This window comes from Xenopus laevis, chromosome 5L (genome assembly GCF_017654675.1).
Source record: "Xenopus laevis strain J_2021 chromosome 5L, Xenopus_laevis_v10.1, whole genome shotgun sequence".
In the NCBI taxonomy this organism is placed as follows: domain Eukaryota; kingdom Metazoa; phylum Chordata; class Amphibia; order Anura; family Pipidae; genus Xenopus; species Xenopus laevis.
This window is the reverse complement of record NC_054379.1, coordinates 151586874-151610725: the sequence shown is the minus strand read 5'-3', so window position 1 is coordinate 151610725 and position 23852 is coordinate 151586874. Positions and strand designations below refer to the sequence as shown.

General features: G+C 39.3%; 1 protein-coding gene across 4 annotated transcripts in view; it reads left to right on the top strand.

The window, feature by feature from the left end:
• nbas.L (NBAS subunit of NRZ tethering complex L homeolog) overlaps positions 1-23852 on the top strand; it is a 457628-nt gene that overhangs the window by 275489 nt on the left and 158287 nt on the right. For all 4 annotated transcript variants that reach the window (XM_041563562.1, XM_041563561.1, XM_041563560.1 and 1 more), the window contains 3 exons: positions 3142-3371; positions 17491-17601; positions 23548-23798. In XM_041563562.1, coding sequence (XP_041419496.1) covers positions 3142-3371; positions 17491-17601; positions 23548-23798 — 592 coding nt within the window. The remainder of the gene's footprint in view (positions 1-3141; positions 3372-17490; positions 17602-23547; positions 23799-23852) is intronic.

The window sequence follows — 23852 nt, the reverse complement described above, 5'->3', positions numbered from 1 at the left end:
AAAGTGACAACTACCTTTCCATTTCATAAGACTCCAGGTTGGTATAACTAGGGGAGCAATTAGTCAGACACACTACAAACACATAACCAGACAGTAAGAGCTAGAGCTGACAGTTTGTTGCATTGTCACCATTAGGAAGAGCTTGTTGTGTTCAACACAAGTTGTTTTTCTTCTTGTCAGCCGTCAGCTAATAATGCGTCACTTGCGCCAGCCACGTCACTTTCACATCTGCTTTCTGGTTTACATTGTTGTGGTTAAGCACAGCTGTTTGTAGATATTATTAATAAAAAAATAATGGGGTGAAGGATTTTTCAACTTGGAATTACCAACGTGTTGTATTGGAGCGCACAGTCTTTTCTTTTTAATGACATGAATTACATAATGAGCCGCAGTGCCCAATACTGTAGAGGTAAGTTTGTAGAGTTAGCAGGAAGAATAATACCTATTAGGGATCCACCAAATGCACAATTTTGGATTCAGCCGAACCCCTGAATCCTTTGCGAAAGATTCGGCCAAATACCGAACCGAATCCGAACCCTAATTTGCATATGCAAATTAGGGGTGGGAAGGGGAAAACATATTTTTATTGTTTTCTCACAAAATGTCACGGGATATCCCACCCCTAATTTGCATATGCAAATTAGGATTTGGATTCGGTTTGGTCTGGCAGAAGGATTCGGACTAATCAGAATCCTGCTAAAAAAGGCCAAATCCTGGCCGAATTTCCGAACCGAATCCTGGATTCGTTGCATCCCTAATACCTATGCCACACAACCCACCATAAATCACTCTCCATTTAAGTAGAATGCATCGTTTTATGATTACACGCAACCTCCAAAACTCCTTTAAAGGAGAACTAAACCCTAAAAATTTATGTGGCTAAAACAGCCATTTTGTATATAGTGAACTTGTTACACCAGCCTAAAGTTTCAGCTTGTCAATAGCAGCAATGATCCAGGACTTCAAACTTGTCACAGGGGGTCACCATCTTGGAAAGTGTCTGTGACACTCACATGCTCAGTGGGCTCTGATTGGCTGTTGAGAAGCTAAGCTTAGGGCTCGTCACTAATTATCCAGCAGAAAATGAGGTTCCCCTGTAATATAAGCTGATGCTACAGGGCTGATTATTAAATTCTGATGCTAATTGCACTGGTTTCTGTGCTGCCATGTAGTAATTATCTGTATTAATTACTAATCAGCCTTATATTGTGACATTTCTATTCTATGTGTACTGTATATTGTGAGTGGGTCCCTAAGCTCAGTAAGTGACAGCAGCACAGAGCATGTGCAGTGAATCAGCAGAAAAGAAGACGGGGAGCTACTGGGGCATCTTTGGAGACACAGATCTTTACTACTAAAGGGCTGTGGTTGCCTTGGGCTGGTACAGAAGCACAAAACATAATGTACAACATTTCTAGCTACTTCTTAAGTTAAACTTTAGTTCTCCTTTAAATGAACCCCATTTGTGTACAAACTGTATTTCCAATTGCCTATTAATGTTCTAATGTTAGATGCCAGGGCACATATTTCAGATGGGTACAATGCCACTTGTCTTTGTAATAATGCTGTTCAGCTTTAGCAGGAATGTTTTTTTTTTTCTGAAGCAAACAATACAAATATGTTTAGATTGTATTGTGCACTGAGAATTACTAATGCTCGGATCCTTTGTTTATGCCGACATGTAATTTAATAAGCAGGGTGCCCGGCTTTGTGTTGTGCGAGAAGAAAGGAAAATAATTATACGGAACAATTCTCAATACCGGCCTGCCCTCTATCCCCCCCCTCCTGCCGTTCAGAAGGCGAAACACTGACCTTTTCATTGTGTGGATTGTTTCAAGCTGATTGCTCGATTGATGTTCGTTTTATTCCAATAATTATTTTTGCCTAAACCATTCATGCTATCGTCTCTATTGTAAAACATTTAAATAGGAATTATACGAGGTTGATTAAGCCCTATTAAATTCCACAGTACAACACGGAACTTTGTTACCTCATACTGTGAACATACATATCATTAACAAGGAATTAACATCATGGAACAAAGAGAATTCACTGCTGCCCTTTTGGATTATTGCAATAATCTCCTTGCTTGTCTCTCTCCTGCTCATATTTGTGTTTTGTGTATATGGCAGTTGCCCTCTCCTCTAATGCTGACAGTCTCATCTGACCCCTTTAAACAGTGGACAGCAAAGTCCTGATTTTGCTACTGTAGGTTCTCCGATAATTTGGCACCTCTTTCATGTAATACTTTAGATGTTTTATTTATTCTCAATAAAGCATTTTTACATAACTTCCTCAAATCAGACACTTTAAAATCAAAACCTCATCCATACATTGTTTTCCACGTAGTCTATTTATGGCATTGTGGGATTTATGTAATAAATGGCAATAAGTATGCCCAGAAGCAGTAGCCCATAGCGACCAATCAGCAGGTAGAATTTACCGGTCACCAATTTAAAAGCAAACATCTTATTGGTTGCTATGGGTCACTGCTCCTGGGCAAACGTAACACCTTTTATTTCATATGAAGGTTTATGTTTCTAGAGTGGGAGGCACCTGTCAGGAATACAACCTTTACATGATATAATTCCATCTTGCAGTGCCGCAGCAAAGAACGACTGAAGTTTATCAGAGCACAAGTCACGTGACTGAGGGCGCCTGGGAAACTAACAACATGTCTAGCCCCCCATGTCTGATTTCAACATTAAATATAAAAAGAAAATCTGTTTGTTCTTTTTAAAAAATGTATTTCAGTGGAGGTTTCTACTGGAGTAGCACTATTAACTAATACATTAAGAAAAAAACATGTTTTCCCTTGACAGAATCACTTTAAGTACAAGGTTTCATTGCTACCCAACATATTGTATTAATATAAATGCAACAGGATCAAGTGCTCCTTTATGGGAGTACAGAACAAGTAAAACATTAATAGAATATTAATAGATGCCATTTTGTTTCAATTAATGTGCATAACATTTGCCCCCCTACTGTGTATTAAGTATCGCTTCTAATAACCTAGAATACAATCATTTTCTTTCATATTCATGTAAATAGAATTCTGTTAAAAAGGGTATTCATTTGTGTGACGCAAAGCTTATTTGTAGTAATCGTTGTGGTCTTTCTGTTCCTCTTATGTTGTAGGCTGATCCCAATGAGATCATCAAGATGGTTACGGTGTATGTTGCGGAATACGCCAACGCTAATTGGCCTATGGAATTGGTCACCTTGATTGAACAGTTGCATTATTATAACGAACGATTAATTGACTTCACCCAAGCCCAAATTCTTCAAGGACTTGGCAGAGGAGTGGACGTTCAGAGGTTTGCCAGTGACAGGCAATATAAAAGGGAAACCATTCTTGGCCTTACGGAGTAAGTATTGCATAAAACGTCTGGGGATGCATAAATAGAATTTACAACATTGCCAAATCTACAGGTATATTATTGAGAGAGCTCAAGAAGTGAAGAAGTGAAGAAAGGGTGAAGGTTTTATATAGTAGGTGGTGTATTCAAATCATTGGTTGCACCAAACCAATATAAACACTTGAGGGTAAATTCGCCAGGCGAAAATTCGCTCAGACAACGCTAGTTTACTAAAACGCGAAGTTGCGTCCAGGGCGCCAAATGCTGGCAAATCTTTCCTAGCGTTACTTTGGCAATGCAAAGTAGAGATTCAATTCTGCCTAGCACAACTTCGTTAGACCTCTTCACTCAGGCTAATTTGCATACAGCGGGAAATTTAAAGTTGAATGGACGTATATGTTGCAGCAAATACATTACACTACACAAGTGCAGGGAACCTTAATAAATAAAATAGAGTTGTTATATTGCCCTACACATGAGTCCAGTGTATAGTTAATGTTCCATATGTTAGAAAATGTATGGGGGAACCGGGTTACCCCAAAATAATTTTAAGGACTTTTGCAGCCTATCACTCTGAAAGAAGGAATAGACCACAGCGTTTTTTGGACTTAGAAACTTTTTTCACTAAAAAATATGATGTAAGTAACAGAAGAATGAGGAAGATGTATGTACTCCAGTGCACTTCTCCTGGTCTGAGCTGGTGAAGGCAAGTCTGGCAAAAGAGATAACGTTCAGTAAAATCCGCTTCTTAGTGAATTTGTGGAGTAACGTCCATTTGCTAGAGTGAAAATTCGCCTGGCGATAGAGTGCAAATCACCACTATCGTCTATCTCCTCCACTAGTGAAGTGACGCCTACGCCCGTTAGTAAGTCGCGAAGTCCCTGAAAACGGTACCTTCGCCCACTCACTTCGCCCTTTAGTAAATCTGCCCCTAAGAAACATTAAGAAAGGCAGGTAGCAAGCCCAAGTATACCAAGAGCCTCCTAAATGCCTTCCTTGCCTAGTAGCTAGGTAAAGGTAGCCTGGCCACCCATGTAACATGCTGTAACTTATCTTACCTGATCTGTTACTTTCTTAATCCTTATACAACTCATCAGTAATCTTTCTACAAATATACCCCAACATAAGTCATTTTACAAGTTACGATAAAGTATAAGTTGTCCCAAGTCCTGGAGTCTTCTATCTTTCTTCAGACACATGCTATGACTGAAGACTTGAAAGCCTGTAGGTACCACTGTACTATCACTGTAGGGTCTCATCACTTATAGCAAATGTAGGAAAACTGGTACAAAAAAGTTTGTAATGGTTCCCCTGATTGGCCACAGTGGGAATCTACTGCACAATGATTCCTGTGTAAATGTGGATTCCAAGAACCAGGTATATCTAGCATTAGTTGCCCAGGTCCAGTTTGTAAGAAAACACTGAAACTGGTCATATGAGCATTATGGTGGTGAAGTGTTTAGTATTGCTTCCTTGCAGCACTTGCAGATCTGTGGTCTTATCTTCAAGGAGATACATGTTCCCCTTTTGTCTGTGTGAATTTCCTCCAGGTACTCTCCATCACTCCAAGCAGGTTAATTGGCTTTCAATAATACTGACCATATTTATTGTATGTGAATGTTATAGAGAACTTAGTTTGTAAGCTCTTCTGGGCCAGGGAGTGATGGTGAACAACCTCTATAATGGGCTGCATAAAATGTCATCTCTGACCAACTCCTTAGAACTGCATTAACAACAGCCAGTCTACATTATGAACCTGAAACCTTCCTTTCAGAGGGCAATTACATTAGTGGTGTGTTAATATGCGTTAAATATGTTTTAGAGTTGTAGAGAACAACTGCATGTGTTTGCCATTGATCATTGTGGGGAAGTTGTGATCTCCTGTTTTTGGCCTAATTACAGTGGTAGCCAGAACACCTGAGTGAAAACAATAGGGTGACTTTCAGAAGGATTGTAGATGATTACTGACCTAGTTCCTATTATTAGGCATATTAGACTTGACTATTTCCTGCTGTTGATTTAGGGTACACCCAAGCACACCTATAGACCATCATGGTTTTGGTTGATCATGACCTGTGGCCTTGGAGTTTTTAAAAACATAAACAATTTGGTGTTGACATGGCACAAATGAGATGGCAGCACCAGATACACCTACACTTTATAGTAGTGATGTGCAGGTTGACCCAAAACATGCGCTTACCCACGGGTTTTGGGTTGAAATTTGGCTAACCATTGTGGGTTAGGGTTATGTGTGGGTCAGACTGGGGAAGAACTCTCCTCCAAAGATTCCCTGTCTTGAAAACAGAGGCATGCACAAAAGTAGCCTACAAAGCGACAAGACATGGGTACTGGGTTGGGCACAGGGACTACATTGGCAACATTTTGCTGGTTATGGTCGCGTGCGGGTTGAGTTTTTCCTATTCTGTAGCTCAATGTGGGCCTTCGGCCAGCAATTGGTCCTGCGTATACTTGTTGGACAAAGGAACTCATCCACAACCCAATGTGGTTCTCAGTTTCCTACCCAATCAATATCAAAACATCCAAGAAAGCAATAGATAGACTGGAGCCAATAACCACGGTATATTAAGATAAAAAAAAGTCTTTATTTCCAAGCATCTTTAAAAACACAGACAGGCATTCTCCTGAGACTGTTCAACTAAACCATAGCGTGTCTAGTCACCTGACGCGTTTCGTGCCTCTCTTTGGCACTTCATCAGATCTGATGCCAAAGAGAGGCACGAAACGCGTCAGGTGACTAGACACGCTATGGTTTAGTTGAACAGTCTCAGGAGAATGCCTGTCTGTGTTTTTAAAGATGCTTGGAAATAAAGACTTTTTTTTATCTTAATATCCCCTGGTTATTGGCTCCAGTCTATCTATTGCTTTCTTGTTGCCAATTTGCCAGGTGCGGAGTCCGGCTGACTGAGGGCCACCACGAGGACAGATGCGGACCAGTCGCGTGTGAGTAATAAATACAATATCAAAACATGCTAGATTAAATATCGATCTGGCAGGGATTCTTTTTGGACCCACACATGAAGCAATAGGCTGTCAACAATGGTCTAGTATTGGTGCAAGTTACAAATGATCCATTGTAACATCTCCATATTACATAGTAACATAGTAAGTAAGGTTGAAAAAAGACATACTTCCATCAAGTTCAACTTTAAGTCTATATGTAACCTGCCTAACTGCTGGGTGATCCAGAGGAAGGCAAAACACACAATTTGAAGCCTCTCCAATTTGCCTCGGAGGAGGAAAAATTCTTTCCTTCCTGACTTACCATTATTTGCTAGGATGTAACTGTGTATAAGAAACTCCTGCTGCTGAAGCTGCAACTGAATGCAACACTCTGCAGTAGTATCTGTTCATTATAGGTTGTGTTCCATAGCGTCTGTTCATAAAATAAATCACAGTTTAGCCACAACATTGTTGTATAGCTTGCTCTTTGCTGAGATGTAAAATTTCACTGACCTTTCTCTTTTTTTCAAAAACCCTTTATCAAATAAAATGATGGGGCTTGTATGTTCCAATAATGCGTTTTACCATCCAGCTCTCTGGGAACAACAATGTAGGAAAGAGCCAATTATGGCAGGCTGCTGATCTTTGAGACGGCCATGAATCATTTTTATAGTGTTTTTATATGCTTTTAATTAGACTTTCCGTCGCGATCGGCTTTGAGCGCTGCATTGGTATGCGACGCAACCTCTCGCTATTTCTTACGGGAAAAACATACAAAGTAAAAGTGCAATTGAAACTATAGGAATAGGCTTCATTAAAGCTAATGAGGTTTGTATGTCTTAAAATAAAGCTGCTGAAGGATGCCTTGACCTACTAAGGGTTTTGAGGTTTGATAAAGCCACAAACAAAGCAACAACGTATAGCGTTGGATAATTTAGTCACTGATTTCACTGTCTATAGCTTTTCTATAGCTTTATCTAAAGGTTGCCTGTCGTATTTACACTTTCAAATATAAACTTTGAGTGTTAACACAGGGTTACATCATTTCTCCTTTTATATTGAGAGTTTTTATATAAAGCCTGTTAAATTCAGCTCCGTGGTAGGGAGACTTTCCTTTATAGAATCATGCTTATCTTCTTGGGCCTGTAATAAAATAGGTATGAATCCCATTTTCTCAGCCTATCTATTGTTTTCATATTCCAGACTGTGGCAGTAGAACTAAATCTCAAAGCACACGATAAAATTAGGCTCATCATGTACAGAGAAGAATGCCTTTGCCTGCAGAGACAGAGAGCCGCTCTGTGAATGGAGAACATTGGCTGGAACTAACGTGGATGCTTTTTATGCAAACCTCAGTTGACTTCAGCCATGTCCAAATTTTTATCAGGATACTTTTCACGCCGTCTTCTTAGTTTCTTCCGATGCTCTTTTTTCAGCTTTGTTAATCAGTTTCTCGGCTTTAGCCTTCTCTCAATTGGTTTTGAACTAAATCTCCTTAAAGCTCGGCATGGGAGATCTATGTGGAAGGCTAATACGGGAAGGGCAGTGGAACATCTATTGTGCAGTATATTTGTATTCTGCAGGGAAAAACACTCTCTGTGCAACCCTAAACTATGAGACTTTAAATACCAAAGTACAAGTGTGTTCAGCAGTCTGGGTTAAAAATGTTTTCTGCAGTTTTTTTTTAGCCACAAAAAAGTTGATCACGCATAAGTCACAATTTTGTTGGTACCCAACAGATTTGCTTGAGCTTTCCAGTTGCAGGATGGCCATACACGGGCCGATAAAAGCTGCCGACAGACCGTGTCGGCAGCTTAATGGCCCGTGTATGGGGCCCCCCGACGGGCTTCACCGATCGAGATCTGGCCGAAAGTCGGCCAGATCTCGATCGGATGGGACAAAAAATCCCGTTGGATCGCGGACGCATCTATTCGTTGATGCGGTTCCGCGATCCGACCGCCCGTTAGGCATCGTAGGATCCAATTGTTCGGCCCTAGGGCCCACGATCGGATCAGCCTGATATCGCCCACCTCAAGGTGGGCATATCGGAGGGAGATCCGCTCATTTGGCGACATTGCCAAACGAGCGGATCTCTCAGTGTATGGGCACCATAATAGATTTGACTGAACCGTATCCTGTTCCCGGTTGGCTGATGACCCCATACAATTGCAAGCGTGGCCAAATTAGTTATGGTGTTATCCCACCAGTGTGTAGATATTAAAAATGCTCATCGATGCTGTCATACATGAACAAATTTAGTTGTTATGGATGACCTTCCCATCGTTTGTGACTTGTTTTTAGAAGGGATGCACCAAATCCATTATTTTGGATTCGTCCGAACCCCCGAATCCTTTGCGAAAGTTTCAGCTGAATACCGAATCCTAATTTGCATATGTGAATTAGGGATGGGAAGGGGAAACATTTTTTACTTCCTTGTTTTGTGACAAAAAGTCACGGGATTTCCCTCCCCCCCCCCTAATTTACATATGCAAATTCGGATTCAGTTCGGCCGAATCTGAATCCTGCTGAAAAAGGCTGAATACCGAACCGAATCCTGGATTCGGTACATCCAGGGGCGCTCCACAAATGAGGCGAGTTGAGACACTCGCCTCAGGTGGCAGCGCCCCCCTGGTTGCCAGGGGCGGCAAAAATGCCGCTCCTGGTAACTAAGAGCCGAATTTCCGGTTTTCAAACCGGAAATTCGGCTCTTCTAGTGCAGAGAGCGCTATTGCTCTCTGCACTAAGCGTCGTGGACCGCCCCTGCCCTCTCCGGCGCTATAAAGGTTAGTGCCGTGGGGAGGGGTGGGGGCGGCGAAAGAAGGCCGCCTCAGGCGGCATTATAGCCAGAATCGCCCCTGGGTACATCCCTAGTTTTTAGTTAATCTTCTTATAAAATGTATCATTTATTTTGTCTAAGGGCACTTCATTACTGAGAATCCAACTGATCACCCCAAGGGCTGAAAGGTTGGGTACTGTCCATCGTGGCCATAACAAGGTTAATAGTACGATCGTGGAATTAGGCTGTTGACACTTTGGTCTTGGTCTCCCTATTAGAGTTGGCACTCAATTCTTGAATCTTCTAATAAGCTTCAACTAGAAAGTGGTCAACTGAGGCCTTCAACATGCAAGGAGTTTGTAACTCTGAATCAACATGGCAGAACTGCCATGTTGATTTATAGTTACAAACTGAACAAACTCCTTGCGTGTTGAAGGCCTCAGTTGACCACTTTCTAGTTGAAGCTTATTAGAAGATTCACAAATTGAGTTGGAGATGCAGAAGACACCCATTGGGTGCATGTGCTACTAATGCAGTAGACTACAATTGCAGAAACTCCCAGTGCTGCTTCCTGTTCCAATGTGTCTGCCATGTTGATTTAGATTTATAAACTGAACAAACTCCTTCCGTGTTGAAGGCCTCAGTTGATATATCCAGGCCCAAATACATTTTGTGGAAGGTATACATTGCCATTTTGTATGCTTTTCCAATACAGTCTCCGCTCAAGCCCTGCATTGTGCTGATGTACAGTATATTGTTCCTTTAAATTGAATATCCTTTATGCATCGTGTAAAAGTGGTGCTGGTATCTGGATAACATTTCTGGGTCACTGCATTTTGGAAGTATTCGTATCTCACCTTCTGGTACAGAGACATTTTGAGAAGTGCTTTCCATTTTGTGTCCAAGAATGTGGGGATGAAAAGCGTGGCTTTGGGAGATAGGGAGAGCGACTGTCTATCTTGTCGCATCTGTGCTTGTCACTTATATGCAAATAGACACCCAAGCCTTCGCCTGAATGACAAGAACACTTCTCAGATAGTTCAGTGCTGTGTCTCTGCAATAAGATTTAATGGGAGCACTCAATCTCGCAGTGTGATGAATAAATCTGAAAGGAAAAGTGCTGATGTGTTTTTTGAGCTTTTTAGAACTTTGCCGAAGTTTGTTCGGAAAAGCACCTCAGACACTTGATGATAAGGCAGCACTCTAGGCAACGGGGGGCTTATCCTCGTTTTTTTTTTAATATCTCTGTCATCTTTGTAGCAGCATGAGTACATAATCACATTTTCCCTCAGAGCTATTACAGACGAGAGGATGGCAGAGCATTTTATTTCAAAGTCATTTTATGGAGGTCTGCTCACCTTTTTATGTGCACGGTATTATTTTCGCCACTGAGTCAGCTCCAGGCATCATTTGTGTTCCGCCTCTAATGGCACATGAAACGTCTTTGTAAATGGGAAGATTCACTCTGATGGTTTCTTCGCTTCAGATCACTGCAGAAAAAAAAAATAAACATCGGGATTTTATTTAAAAACCCTGAAGAAGAAAATACACCACCACTGTGGGTCTCTGTGTAATAAATTGTAACACTGTAGCTCCATGCCGGACACAGTAGGAAACAAAATGGCTTGACATATGCTGGAAATGGGGTGGAATCCGTTTTGTGGCGAGCAGGAAATTGCAAATCATGAGGTCATTTCACCTAAACTGGAGCCATTAGCTGCAATTCTGTTTATGGTTCTTGTCCGTCTCCTGCTACTGGATCTGTGGACACCAGGTCTGATATTTTCTCATTGGAACAACTCTTCTTTATTATGCGCCATGCATTCACTATATGGCCAAAAGTTAAACGGCATCACTTCTAATTGAATTTGCTATTAAAAGTGATACTGACACTACAAAACTACTTTTAAAATATGAATGTACATTAAAAGTTACCTATAGGTCATGTTGATTGTTTTTTGCTGAGAGATTTGTTTTTGTAAGTAATTGTTAGTTGAAGTTTCTAAACCTGACTGTCCCATCTCAGCCTGTCAGTTAGAGTTTCTAATGCTAACGGACTCCTGCTGCACAAATATGGCAGCCCCCTCATAGACGAGCATGGAGAGTCAGATGGGTAATGTAAAAGCTGTGAGTAAAAACTTTATGGCAAAACTATAAGTAGCAAACAAAGCCAGTACTATGATAGATGTAAAAATGGTTTAATTTCTGGTGTTAGTATTTCTTTAAGCAACGCACGTCATTACCAATATTGCTGGGTTTACACAGGTACAGTTAGTGTGAAAGAACTTCACTGGTTAGAACAAACCCATGAGTAGTCATTTTTTGACACAATGATGCACGTGCAAGAGAGCTAAGTGGCCCAAGGTTATCCCCTTAGTGCTAATTTAAAAAACACTTCTGTCCGGGGTCCGACAGTCAGAACCAGGCCAAGGCAGTCAGGCGCCTTTGGTAACCCTTCTACCTGCAGGATGCAAAGTGCAAAAAACGTGGATTCCACCCATTTTTTTGGACGTTGTACCCTGCCCTATAGTAGGAAATGACCCCTCTGATCTCAACCCTGTGGGAATTGGAACATTGATGCGTGTCAGGTCTTATCCCCAACTTCACTGCCCAACCTCTTAACACATAAGTGGAAAAATTCCACCGACATTTAGTGCAAAGGCCTTCCCAGAAGAGTGGAGGCTGTTTAAGCAGCAAAGATAAGGCCAACGTCATATTAACATATTGGTTTTATAATGAGGTGTTGGACAGGTTGGTGTCCTCAGTGTAAGCTGCTTTTTTTGTACAGAAAAGGGAGGATTAAGAGACATTCTTAATATTCTGTTTGCTGTTGGCTTTAGTTGGTGGCATAAGTATATATCCAGGGCACCCTCCATCCTTACCCAATCCAATACGTGTTGCCAGAAATTTCCAACATCCCTACTACTTATACTCATTATATGTAGCATAAATTGCTGACTCTCTAGGGCAGGGATCCCCAAACTTTTTTACCCATGAGCCAAATTCAAATGCAAAAATAGTTGGGGAGCAACACAAGCATGAAAAAATATTCTGGAGGTGCCATTGAGTTTTTATTGGCTATTTGGTAGCCCCTATGTGGACTGGCAGCCTACAGAAGGCACTGTTTTGACAGTAGACATGGATTTTATGCAACTAAAGCTTGCCTCGGCTTGGTTTCTGCACCTCGTATTTTGCTCCACTGAATTTTGCTAAATTGGTGTGCCCTCCATCCATTGAAAACTTGCCATCAAGCCTGGAATTCAAAAATAATCACCTGCTTTGAGGCTACTGAGAGCAACATCCAAGGGGTTGGTGAGTAACGTGTTGCTCATTAGCCACTGGTTGGGGATCAGTGCTCTAGGGTATGCCTGCACTGCTTCAATCTGACTGCATAAGAGCCCACTTCTTTAATAAATACACATTAAATCCGAATGAGCCTCTGTGCACATTTTCATCAGAATAGAAGAAAACAGCAGAAGTTTTGTTCCTAATGGCTCCATAGATATACAGCTATGTTCCAGCAGTTAAAACAAACAAAAAAGAAACACATGTAAACTTGTCAATTACACAAATGTACAAGATAGAGTTATTGCCAATGGCCACCAATGCTGGAGACCCTAGGGGACAAGGGTTTGTATCATCCCAGTTTAGGTGAACAAAAAGAGCAGAGATCCCCTCTGTTTGTGACCTCTTCAAATGGTGTCTATGGCTAACAGTGTATAGTCATGAACATGTTAAAGGAACCACACAATATTTTCATTAGGTGACCTCTGCACTTCTATTGAGAGAATGTGGACACTTTTCAACAATCAGTTGGGCCTGTTTGTTTGGGTTCTCCCGAGTCTCTGGTATACTTTGTTGGATCAATATTAAGCAGAATCCATAAAAGAGAGTCAAAGTACACTTGAGAATTAAAGGCCTATTTGTTAAGCCTTGAATTTTTTTGGTCGAGTTTTTAAGGGGAAAAATCTGAATTTTTATGGGCGATTTATTATCCTCCAAAACTGATTAAAATCTGAATCTGAAAATACTCCAGCTAAAAGGTTTCAAAGTCATGTAGAAGTCAATGGCAGATGTCCTTTTTACAATTGGAAGATGTTTCTTGCCTTCATGATCTCCGCGGGTTTAGGATATTATGGTGGTTTGGTGGTTTTCGGGGCGATTCTAATTGCGGCCAATTTTGTCACGACTTTTCCGGCATGTACAATTTTCGTTCAGATTTTTCTGTTAGTCAAGCCAAATCTTGGTTGGGACTTAGGTCTAATTTTTAATTTTAAAATAATGAGAACAATTTTAGTTTTAATAAATACCCCCCTTAATGTTATGCCCTTTGTCCCTTGCATTGTAATGAATATCCCGCAGGGGGAAAAAAAACGATTTTGGGACTCTGTTGAAAATGTAAAAAAAATGTCATCATTTTTTGACAGAAAGCACAGCAGTAATTGCTTTCCTATACTGAGAATTTGTTTACAACATCTGAGTTGTAAAAGAAAATTAGCCAGTAATCTAAGATAACATTTACTTTACTCCCCTCTAGAGCTTCTTTTCAAAATGTCAAATCTGTTTTTATTTTATTGTCACTACTCCTTAAAGACTCCAACTTTTTTCTAACTAAGGCAATTGGGAAAAATAAAAGAAGCAAATGAAAAAAAAAAAACCACAAAAATGACCCAATTAAATAACAGTGTTTCCAGGCTACTAGTTGGCAGTGTGTTCAGCAGCTTTACATGTTGCCGTGATTCGGTTTTCTTGGAAAAGGCTTCTTTGTGACTTGCAGCCTGTGTTTCTTCTTCTTCATCACGATTTCTCTTAGGGCAGAAGAGAAGCCATTTAGATTTGTGTGACTGCCGGCTTGTATGTTGGAGTGCTACAGCATCTTTAGGTGGTTATCTGTATTTCTTGGCCAGAGATAAGGGACAGGTTTTAATCCTCTTTGTGCTAGAGGGCACATAGCATGAAGTGTGTTAGAAGTAGTTTTGTTCATTGAAATGGGTTATAAGCCGTGTATTAGTTTCATGCTCGGAATGCCATACATGGACTAGGAAACATCTTTATTGCTCATCTTTTGTTTATTTCTGCCTCCTGTGGCAGGCATCTTCTTGGTGTGATCCTTTAAAGCTGGGTGCACATAGCCGCATCAGCATCCACCAAAGCCAAACTGTCTAATGCATGCCCACATTTGGTAGCTGGCAGATTTCCAAAGGACTGGATCAGACAGCACTGCCATTTATCCATATACCCACTCTAAAGGTGGCCATAGACACACAGATAATACCGTACGAAACAAATTTTTGTACGGTATTCGTTGCGTGTATGGTGGGAAAAGAGCCGACCGATATTGGCAGAAGACTTGGATATCGGTCGGCTCGTCGATCAGGCTGGACAGAAAATTTTGATCAAGTGCCTTAGAAGGGACCCAAACATCGGCCATTGTTAGTGCTGAATTGTCAGATACAGGTAGAATTCTATTGTTTCTCCCTGTATATCTGCCGATTCAACTCTACACGTGTGTATTGAAACAAACAAGAAAGACCGTAATTGTTACGTCTTTAAGGTGGCCATACACAGGCAGATTTAAGATGTAAATTCAGATCCTTTAGACTGATTATGGGGCCCTCTGACAGGCCTCCCAGACCATCATCTGGCTAAAAATTGTCCAGATCTTGATCAGGCAGGTTTGATTTTCCCGCCCGAACAAAGATATATTGGCCTACAACAAGCCACCAGCTTCAGTATGTCTTAGCTGCACTTTCAGCAAATTTGCATAGGAAATTAAACAGGTAGGGTTCAGTGATTTTGCAGTATTTTGTGGGTACTTTATGGAGTGTATATATATATATATATATATTTAATGAAGACAATCCATATGGTGATGACATCGTCAAATGGTATCTCTATATTGATGATGTCATCATGATATGGTGTGGCCCTAAAGAAGATCTTTCCTGAATTATGTCAATGACAATTTTTATGACATCAAATTTTCTGTGCAACATCATGAAGAATGTATAGATTTTTTGGATTTGACATTCTATGTGCAGGATAACAAGATAATGTCAAAATTATACAGGAAGGAAATAGCTGGAAATACAAGTTTAAGAAAAGACTCCTTTCATCCTCTTCATACAGTAAAATCGATCCCCTATGCTCAGTTAGTGAGAATATTTCGTAATTGTACAGATAAGCAAGTTTTTCATGAACAGGCCCAAGAGGAGTGTGTAAGATTAAAATCTAGAGGATATAATAAACGGGATCTTGAAGAAGCATTGAAGAAAGTAGATAAATTAAAGGATCACAAAAACGAGAGAGGTAAAAAAAAAAATGAATAAGAAAAAAGACAGACAGAGTCAGGGGTGAAGAAGTTAGATGTATTTTAGAATACGGGATGCAATATGGGGCAGTAAAACAGAGTATTATAAAAAATTGGAACATCTTAAATGTAGATCCCGCTATAAGAGATTTTGAGCTAACCCCGATGGGGATTAGTAAAAAAGCTAAATCTATTGCAAGCCAAGTGGCACTGAACAGGTTAAATATAAACTATAAGGAAAAGAATAAAACTTGGCTAGGAGGTTGTAAAGGATGTTTTCCATGTAAATGTTGTACAGTTTGTAAAAGTAATAATAGCATAAGAATAAGTTTTGTAACAAGCAAATAATCAAGAATATATGATTAAAAAAAGTCATCACTTGTTCCACAAAATTTGTGATATACTGTATGCTGTACAATGGCAGTGCGGTGCTTTGTACATTGGCCGCAATATTAAACAACTGAAGGTGAGACTAGGGGAACATTTAAGGGGCATAAATAAGAAGGAAGCAGACAATCCAGTCTTCAAACACTTTGAGATTGTGCATGAAGGACCTATCCAAAATTTTAGGATGTTTGGCATAGACAGTATAGATGAAAAAAGATGGGGAAATCTGACCACTAGATTATTGAGATTAGAATCAAATTGGAGTTTTAAATTGAGAACCGTAATACCTGAGGGGATGAATAGTCATTTTGAATTAAAACCTTTCCTTACATCGCTATGGAATTAATTAAGATGATTTTAACATAATCTTTATTTAGGTAATTTCTAAAAGTTAGTGGGGAGTATATATATTTATTAATATTGCACTTTAGCACTTGCCTTGAATTTTATATCTGTGGAGTCTTTTAAATATCTCAATATTGCACTTTGGTTCAATCTGTCGATTAAAGGTCACCCCAAAAAATTGTTCAAAATCCTATTTTATCACATTAGTCAAGCAAAATGAACTTTAATTACACTGTATAAATTATTTGAATCTTGTTTCCTTCAGTCTGGGAATTCATAATTATAACAAGCAGGCAGGAGCCATTATGTGGAGACTGTTATTAAGACAAGTCTTGTATCATCTCAGTATCTTGTTTGTGCACCAGAATGGGGGACCTGATGTCCATCCCCATGTCCTGGCTACACAATTAAATGGTTAAGAGAACGGGGGAATGTGGGGAGAGCAGTGACATCTAGGAAGTGCTGAATGGAAAGTGAAAGTAATTGTCTGTCTAAGGCATAGAGGAGGGGCAGACAATATTTGATTGACAGCTGAGATTTTTAAATGTGTTTACAACAGCTATGAATGCTTTAATTAAAAATAGAAATTGGATTTCATGTTTAATTTGAAAAGGACTTTTTTTATATAGATTTTTATGTCTGGGTGACAGGTCCACTTTAAAGGGAATAAATAATAAAATAAATAATAATACAAACATTTAATATTTTAACTATAGTGGGGAATTTTACATTATAATGTTAGGCTTTATAAATTATTATACTTATGGTGTTGCTCTATACATGTTCTGGAAATAAAAGGGTAAAAAATTAAGAAGAAAAAAAAGTCCAGGAGATATGGATTTAGTATGATTACCAAGCTCTATGTTATGTTTGATGTATAACAAGGTCTGGAAGATGTATGGAGCAACTAATTCAGTATTTAAGGAATTGGCTGTACAACAGCCACACCTCCTCTGATGGAGCGCCTAATGACGCGAAATGCGTCAGGAGGGAGTGGCTGACACAAGGTATGCAGACGGGGGGGGGGGGGACACTGCCATGTGGTGTGTTCTGCATGAACACTTGTATATTTATGATGTAATTGCTGTAAAATTTGGTAAATTTGCACAATTAAATGCTTGATGTGAGGTGCATGCTTTTTCTTTTTTTGCTATGACTAAAACATGGACCCATGCACAGTACCCACCATTGGGCACCACTAACCCATTTAAACAAATGATTATAGGAAGAATATCACTAATGCATCATTTATATTTATATCTTATACTTGTGTTTGGTTAATTTTTTTTCCCAGAGGACTTTTTGTTTGATGGTTTTCACACACTCATTCATTTTTGTTTGCCCCTTAGGACGCTGGATGAAAATGTGTACAAGATTTCTCTCTCTCTGGCACAAAGATACCAAGTTCCACTGTGGGAAGTTTATATGACGCACTTGGAATACTTATTTTCTGACAGCGGGCAAGTGTTTTCCTCTTTTTTTTTCAATTAAATGCTTTCTACTGTAGCTTCAATCAGACCTCATATTAAATGTTTTGATCTTAGCTGTTAACATAACAACTATATTGGGTAGCTTGAAGTTTCAGAATGTTACCAGCAGGTAAACAATTGTTATTCATTTCAATTTATACAGTAGTACTGCGCACACTTAATACTCGTCAGAATCTAGAGCAGTTGTGTTTCTGTATTGATCCTGGCCAAGGGAAGATGGTTATGGCCGTTGATATAATTTAATATCGCCAAATAATAAAAGATTGGAACATGTCTCTGATATTTCACAATAATAAAAGATTGGAACATGTCTCTGATATTTCACATGAGAAGAAAGCTTAATGCTGCCCACAAGTACTAATTGTACCAATGCCCAACTGATCACCCTGTGGTTTGATGGACCATCTTTTGGATAGCTCTGCAGGTAATATGGAACTGTTCTCTTAAGCAGAATATTGTGAGCAGATGGCTCAGTTTTATGTTGTGCCCAGTCACTTTATGTGCAGAGGAATTTCTGTAAAGGAGATTGACTGGTGCTGTGAGGTCTGAAGAGATAGGGTACACTCCAGGGAATTCTATACTCAGCACTAAATGACCCAAGGTAAATCCTACAATTTGTAATTAAGTCTCTATTTTTTTTTTAATATCAGTCCCTTTTGGAGTATACATCAATAGGCTTAATTCAGTAATCCCCCAGCCAGTGGTTCTTGAGCAACTCCTTGGTTGTTGCTTCCAGTGGCCTCAAAGCAGGTGATTATTTTTGAATTCCAGGCTTGATGGCAAGTTTCGGTTGCAAAAAAAAAAAAAAACAGGTGTACTGCCATAGGCTCTTGTAAGCTGCCAGTCCACATAGTCTACCAGATGGCCAAACGTAGCCCTTATGTAGCATCCTCCGGACATTTTTCATGTTGGTGTTGCTCCCCAACTTATTTTAATTGGAGACATTCCAGAAATGGTAGTTTATTCCCACCCTGTCAATGTGTCTACTAATCTTTTTACAAAAATAGCTGGCACAATTAACTAAAAGGGATAAGGGGCTTATGGTGAAAACTTTGCTATGCAATTGAAATATCTTTAACCAAAGCTTTTATTTGTACTAAATAAAAGACAACACTTTTACTTGCACTAAATAAAAGACAGTCAGATATTCCAAAGTTAAACTTTTGGATAGAACTTGGTAAATCCCTTCTGGCATTCTTCAGTGTAGAGTTCTGTAAGATATAATGCAACACTGGCATGATAAAACTGTGTTAATAGCTTATCCATGGGTGCCAAATGATGGAGAAATGTGTAGGGAGCTTCTCGTAGGCTATAATCCAAACAACCTGGGACTTGACTCTGTAGAAGTAATCTGTAAAGGATTACAGTTGAGAGGATATTCAGGGAGTGATTGAGTGTATACTGAATGGGATAATATTGTCAAACCAGTTTGAGAACCATCTTATCCTGGAAGATGACCACAGTTTCTCCGTGAAACAAATGAAAAGCACAGAGAGGGGGCAAATCTCATTCCACATGCATGGACACAGTGCCAATAGAGCAAAATGTTATAAGGTTGCTCAGGAAGACATAACAGAAGTTTAGGGGGTTATGTATCAAAGGTTGAACGTCTAATATTCTAATAGTCCCGACCCGAAAATTTGAGTCAAATTCTTATTGAGTTCTGCTTGAATGTCAGAAACACAATTAACGTCAATTAACATCTTCAAATGGTTCAACGGACCTTGGCCATTGACTTGGGAATGAACTCGGCAGGTTTTAGGTGGCAAATATTCGAATTAGATCTGTTTCCATTGTCGAGTTGTGATAAATCTTACATTAGATTGACAGTCGAGTTGGTGCTTTTAAATTCGAATTTAATAAATCTGCCTCTTAGTCTTGTGTTAGACCTTGTTTCCCTTTCTCAAGTGGGTAACCCATGTAATTTTCCCAGTAAGAGACATAGCTTAGGTCCCCGGATACCCTTCCTGCATAGAAGGTTGTAGCAGCAAATTTTATTTAGAAAATAAACCTTTCAAGCTTGTATTTTTTTGGGGGAGTTTTACAAAAAGTTCAACAGCATCAGTAGATTCACAGGTTGCATATCTGTGATTTAAGGATAGTAAATTGAAGCTAAATCCCAAATATTTCTTTTTTTCTTCCTGCTTTCTTCTTTCTTTCAACTCATCAAACTCTGCTTGTTTTCTTAACATCTGAACTGCCCTGAGCTTATTAGATCCCCCACTCATTCAGTCTAATAGCCATAACAAGTATGTCAGAAGGTCTGTTTGATGTTGGCTTTTGTTGTTTCCATTCCAAGATGATATTTGCTCTTGCTTGCTCCTGGCTTTTTATTTTCTTAAATATGTGTGACTTTACATCCCACTCTCTTTCATGAAGTCATTTAGCTTTTAGCCATGTGCGAAATATAATGAATATTATCTATTATTGCGTTCTGGCATAATCTTTAATATTCTTTTTATACTCTGCGGATTAAACATTTAAATCATACATAAAAACCTTTTCAATAACCTCCGAACAGCCATTAATGCTAATACGGGGAGGTTGGCTAATGGGCAGATTTTGGGCCCATTTTGCCATGTAGGTGGTGAGCTGATACTTATGCCCCAGGGCAACAATCCAATCACATTACGCTTCGGATTCCCCAATGTGGAGAACCGCCCTCCTTGTATATAATTCCACTATGTCTGCTACCTAAATACACATTTCTACTATCTAAATACACAGATACAATTTTTATGCATTTAATAGTTTTACAACCTCCGTAAATGACACTGGTTTCAACAGCGATGCCCACGGTGAAGTAAATTTTTCCGATACTGCGTAAAATCTTAAGGCATGAGATGTAGGATTAATATCCCAGGCTTAATAGAAAACTGCAATTATTGTCAAACAATGAACTCTGTAGTGCAGTGGGTTTCTATAAGCAAGATGGAGTGGGTGATGCACTAACTCACTCATTATAAATTGCATGAATTGTCATGTATTATACACTTTCTTCTACACATTGACACTTTGTAGTGATGCTTTGAATTGATAACATTTTTATTGAATGGACAGGAAGGTAGGATATTTGTTTTCTAAAAGGTTTTATTACTGGCCAGGTGCCTTGGCAACCTGCATTGTGGTTGGATAAATAAACCCTCCAATTCAGGGAGCTGGCGACCTACCAATATGAATACAGTAGTTCATCATTTGGGCTTTGCAAATGATTTAATGCCAGGCAGAAATCTGGGATGTGATGGATTTCAGTTATACCTGAGACATATTAATATAAAATAGGAGGTAATTTACTGTACAGATACAATCGACCCTAGTGTGTGTGTAATAGGGACCCTAAATTATAAGATCCACTGGGACAATGACTGAAGAGAATGATGTAAATCTCTGCAGAAAATGTGCCGCATATTTAACTTAATGCACAATGCAAACCGGAAAAGCTAAACCCAGTGGATAGTCATAGTGCATCTAGTACAGGTACAGTATCCTTTATCAGGAAGCCTATTGTCCAGAAAGCTCCAAATTGTGAAACGCCATCTCCAATAGACTCCATTTTATTCACAGTCTCCTTCCCATCCACACACACTCCTTCTTCCAGCATTTGGAGCTGCCCATGGGACACTCACCCTCCTCCAGCTCAAGAAGGTCTCCAAGGGGAGCACTGAGGTGTCATCCCAAACCTCTTTTTAATTGCAGCTTACCTGCAGCCTAATTACACAACTACCTCTAACTGGGCAGCTGAAAACACTCAATGGAGCATGGAATGGAAGACCCACCCTGCTCTTTGCCATTCACTCCATGGACCCCTTTATCCATCTTTTCCTGAGCTGGTACACAAATACACAGCCTTACTTGCTCCAGCAACATACATCTTTCCCTGGAGTTTTTCTATTTGCCAGTCTAATACTGGTGAAATATACACAAAATCACCATCATTTCTAACCCTTTTCTTACTATATACATATAAATAATCTTTATTGGAAGCAAAACCGGCCTATTGGGTTTAATTAAGGTTTACATTATTTTCTAGTAGACTTAAGATATGGAGATGAGAATTACGAACCCCAGGTCCAGAGCATTCTTGATTTATCCAAAATATTTAACAGGGATGCAATCCAAAATATAACATTTTAAATGGTGCAAATATAATTGGAGCACATTTTGCTACAAAAAATTTTTTGCAATGGAAATGCTATTGAAAGCAGAATCTGTCCTCTGTTATTTTCCACCCTCTTCGCTGGTTCTGACTATTGAAATAATGCAACTCTCTCCCAGTTCCTGTGTTTTTATATTTATTAACTGTTTTATGCTACATCATTTTAATAGTCAGAACCAGTATTCCAGAGAATAGCAACAAAGTATCAACTACATTTCTAAATAACTTTCAAACCACTGATTTGTAATAAGTTCAGAATTGTAAATTTGGTCAGAATCTCATTTTCTGTCAAAAGGCAAAACTATATTTTTAGATCTACATATAGACTTTATATAAACCTTCTCTTCTTCAAGGCATGTGTTTATCCTCATATCAAATACATTATTTGGAATTGAGTGTAAAAAACAATACAAAATGTGTGACAAAACTGCATTACAATAATATGAGTTCAATGTACCAAGATATATGTTGTGCCTACGAAAGAAGCCCAATATTTAATGTAGGGAGGTTGGAAAAGTATGAATAATACATGTTTAATGGAAAAGCTATTTGCTCTAATGCATAGCTAAGTGTGAAAAATATCAAGGTGTTTGGTATCTGCAGATAAACTCGGAACATGGTAAGCACCCATTAAATCTAAGTCAAATAATAGCTTGTTCATGTAGGAGAGATCTTTTGTTCTCAGATTATTGCTGGGTAACGCTGAGCAAGCATTCCACCATATCTCTTCATGATATGGCCAGAGAAGTTCACTATTTCTATAGAGTTTGTAGATGAGGTTACTTTGTCAACGTATTCAATGCTACTTTAACAGATATTCAAATACACATATATATCACTGAGCAGAGTGTTACACAAGGTCAGGTACCTGTGGAATACCCAGGATTCTGTGAGAGAAGTCCTGATGGGCTGAAAATTTAGGGAGGTCTGCAGGTACACAGCACAGGGAGTCCAGTAGGCTAAATGTGACTGTAAAGCATTGTTGAATAAAAAGTTTGAGCATGCCTAACAATCCTACTTGCTATTGAGGTCACTTCTGGTTTTTCATGCCTGTTTCACCCCCCAACTACTGAGGTCACTTCCAGTTTTTAGAAACTTCCAGCATTCGCTAGGTTGACTATAGGACACGTGTTGGCTGGGTGAGTTCAGGTAAGCAGGTACTTGGAAAAAAGTTGGGATGATCAGGTCAAAGTAAGACAGTGTTCCCCAACCAGTGGTTCATGAACATCATGTTGCTCACCAAGCCCTTGGATGTTGCTTAAGTGGCCTCAAAGCAGGTGCTTATTTTTGAGTTATTGGCTTAGAATAAAGTTTTGTTGCATAAAAAACAAAAAAAAGTTTGGGGACCCCTGATGTATGATCTGAGGCCCTAAACAAATACATACAGACATCTACCAATGGGTTTTACTGAGCTTTTATAGCTACATAAAATGAATGAAAATCCCAACTTCTAGGTCTTGTTGTGCCATTATGTATACATTAATCTTTCTTCTTTTTGATGGAACCTAAACATGGCAACTTAAACAAGTTTCTTATGACCATGGTGAATGCTTTTTCAGTCTTGTTTTGTTCATTTCCAAACTGTAGCAACCACTAAACCACTCCTTGGCCTCCTCAACATAACTCTTAGCAAATCTTAGAAGGACTCTTTAAAGATTCTATATCCTTTTCCATTGGCCTACACCTGTGTGTTGTTACCAGACTTTTGCCCAGGTTTGACATCAATCATAATTTTATATATTTATTGTTTTTTTCTACAGGTTATCCACAACAGAAATAGAAAGGAGGGCCCAACATCTTGGCATCTTGGCCACCTTAAAAACCAACCCAGAGTCCTTTTACGAACACATGACTAAATATGTTTATCCCACCATTGAAGGCAAAGACCTCCAGCGGTTGCTGTATTATTTTACACTTCTCGAGAACTGTGGCTCGTCTCAATATGTGAAGCATATCATTAAGCCAGACTCCCACATAAAGCTCCTGAAGAAACTGAAAGCAGTGGCATCAGGTATGGCTTCCATTCGGTACCCTGAATATGTTTGATAACAAGCTCCACAGGGAT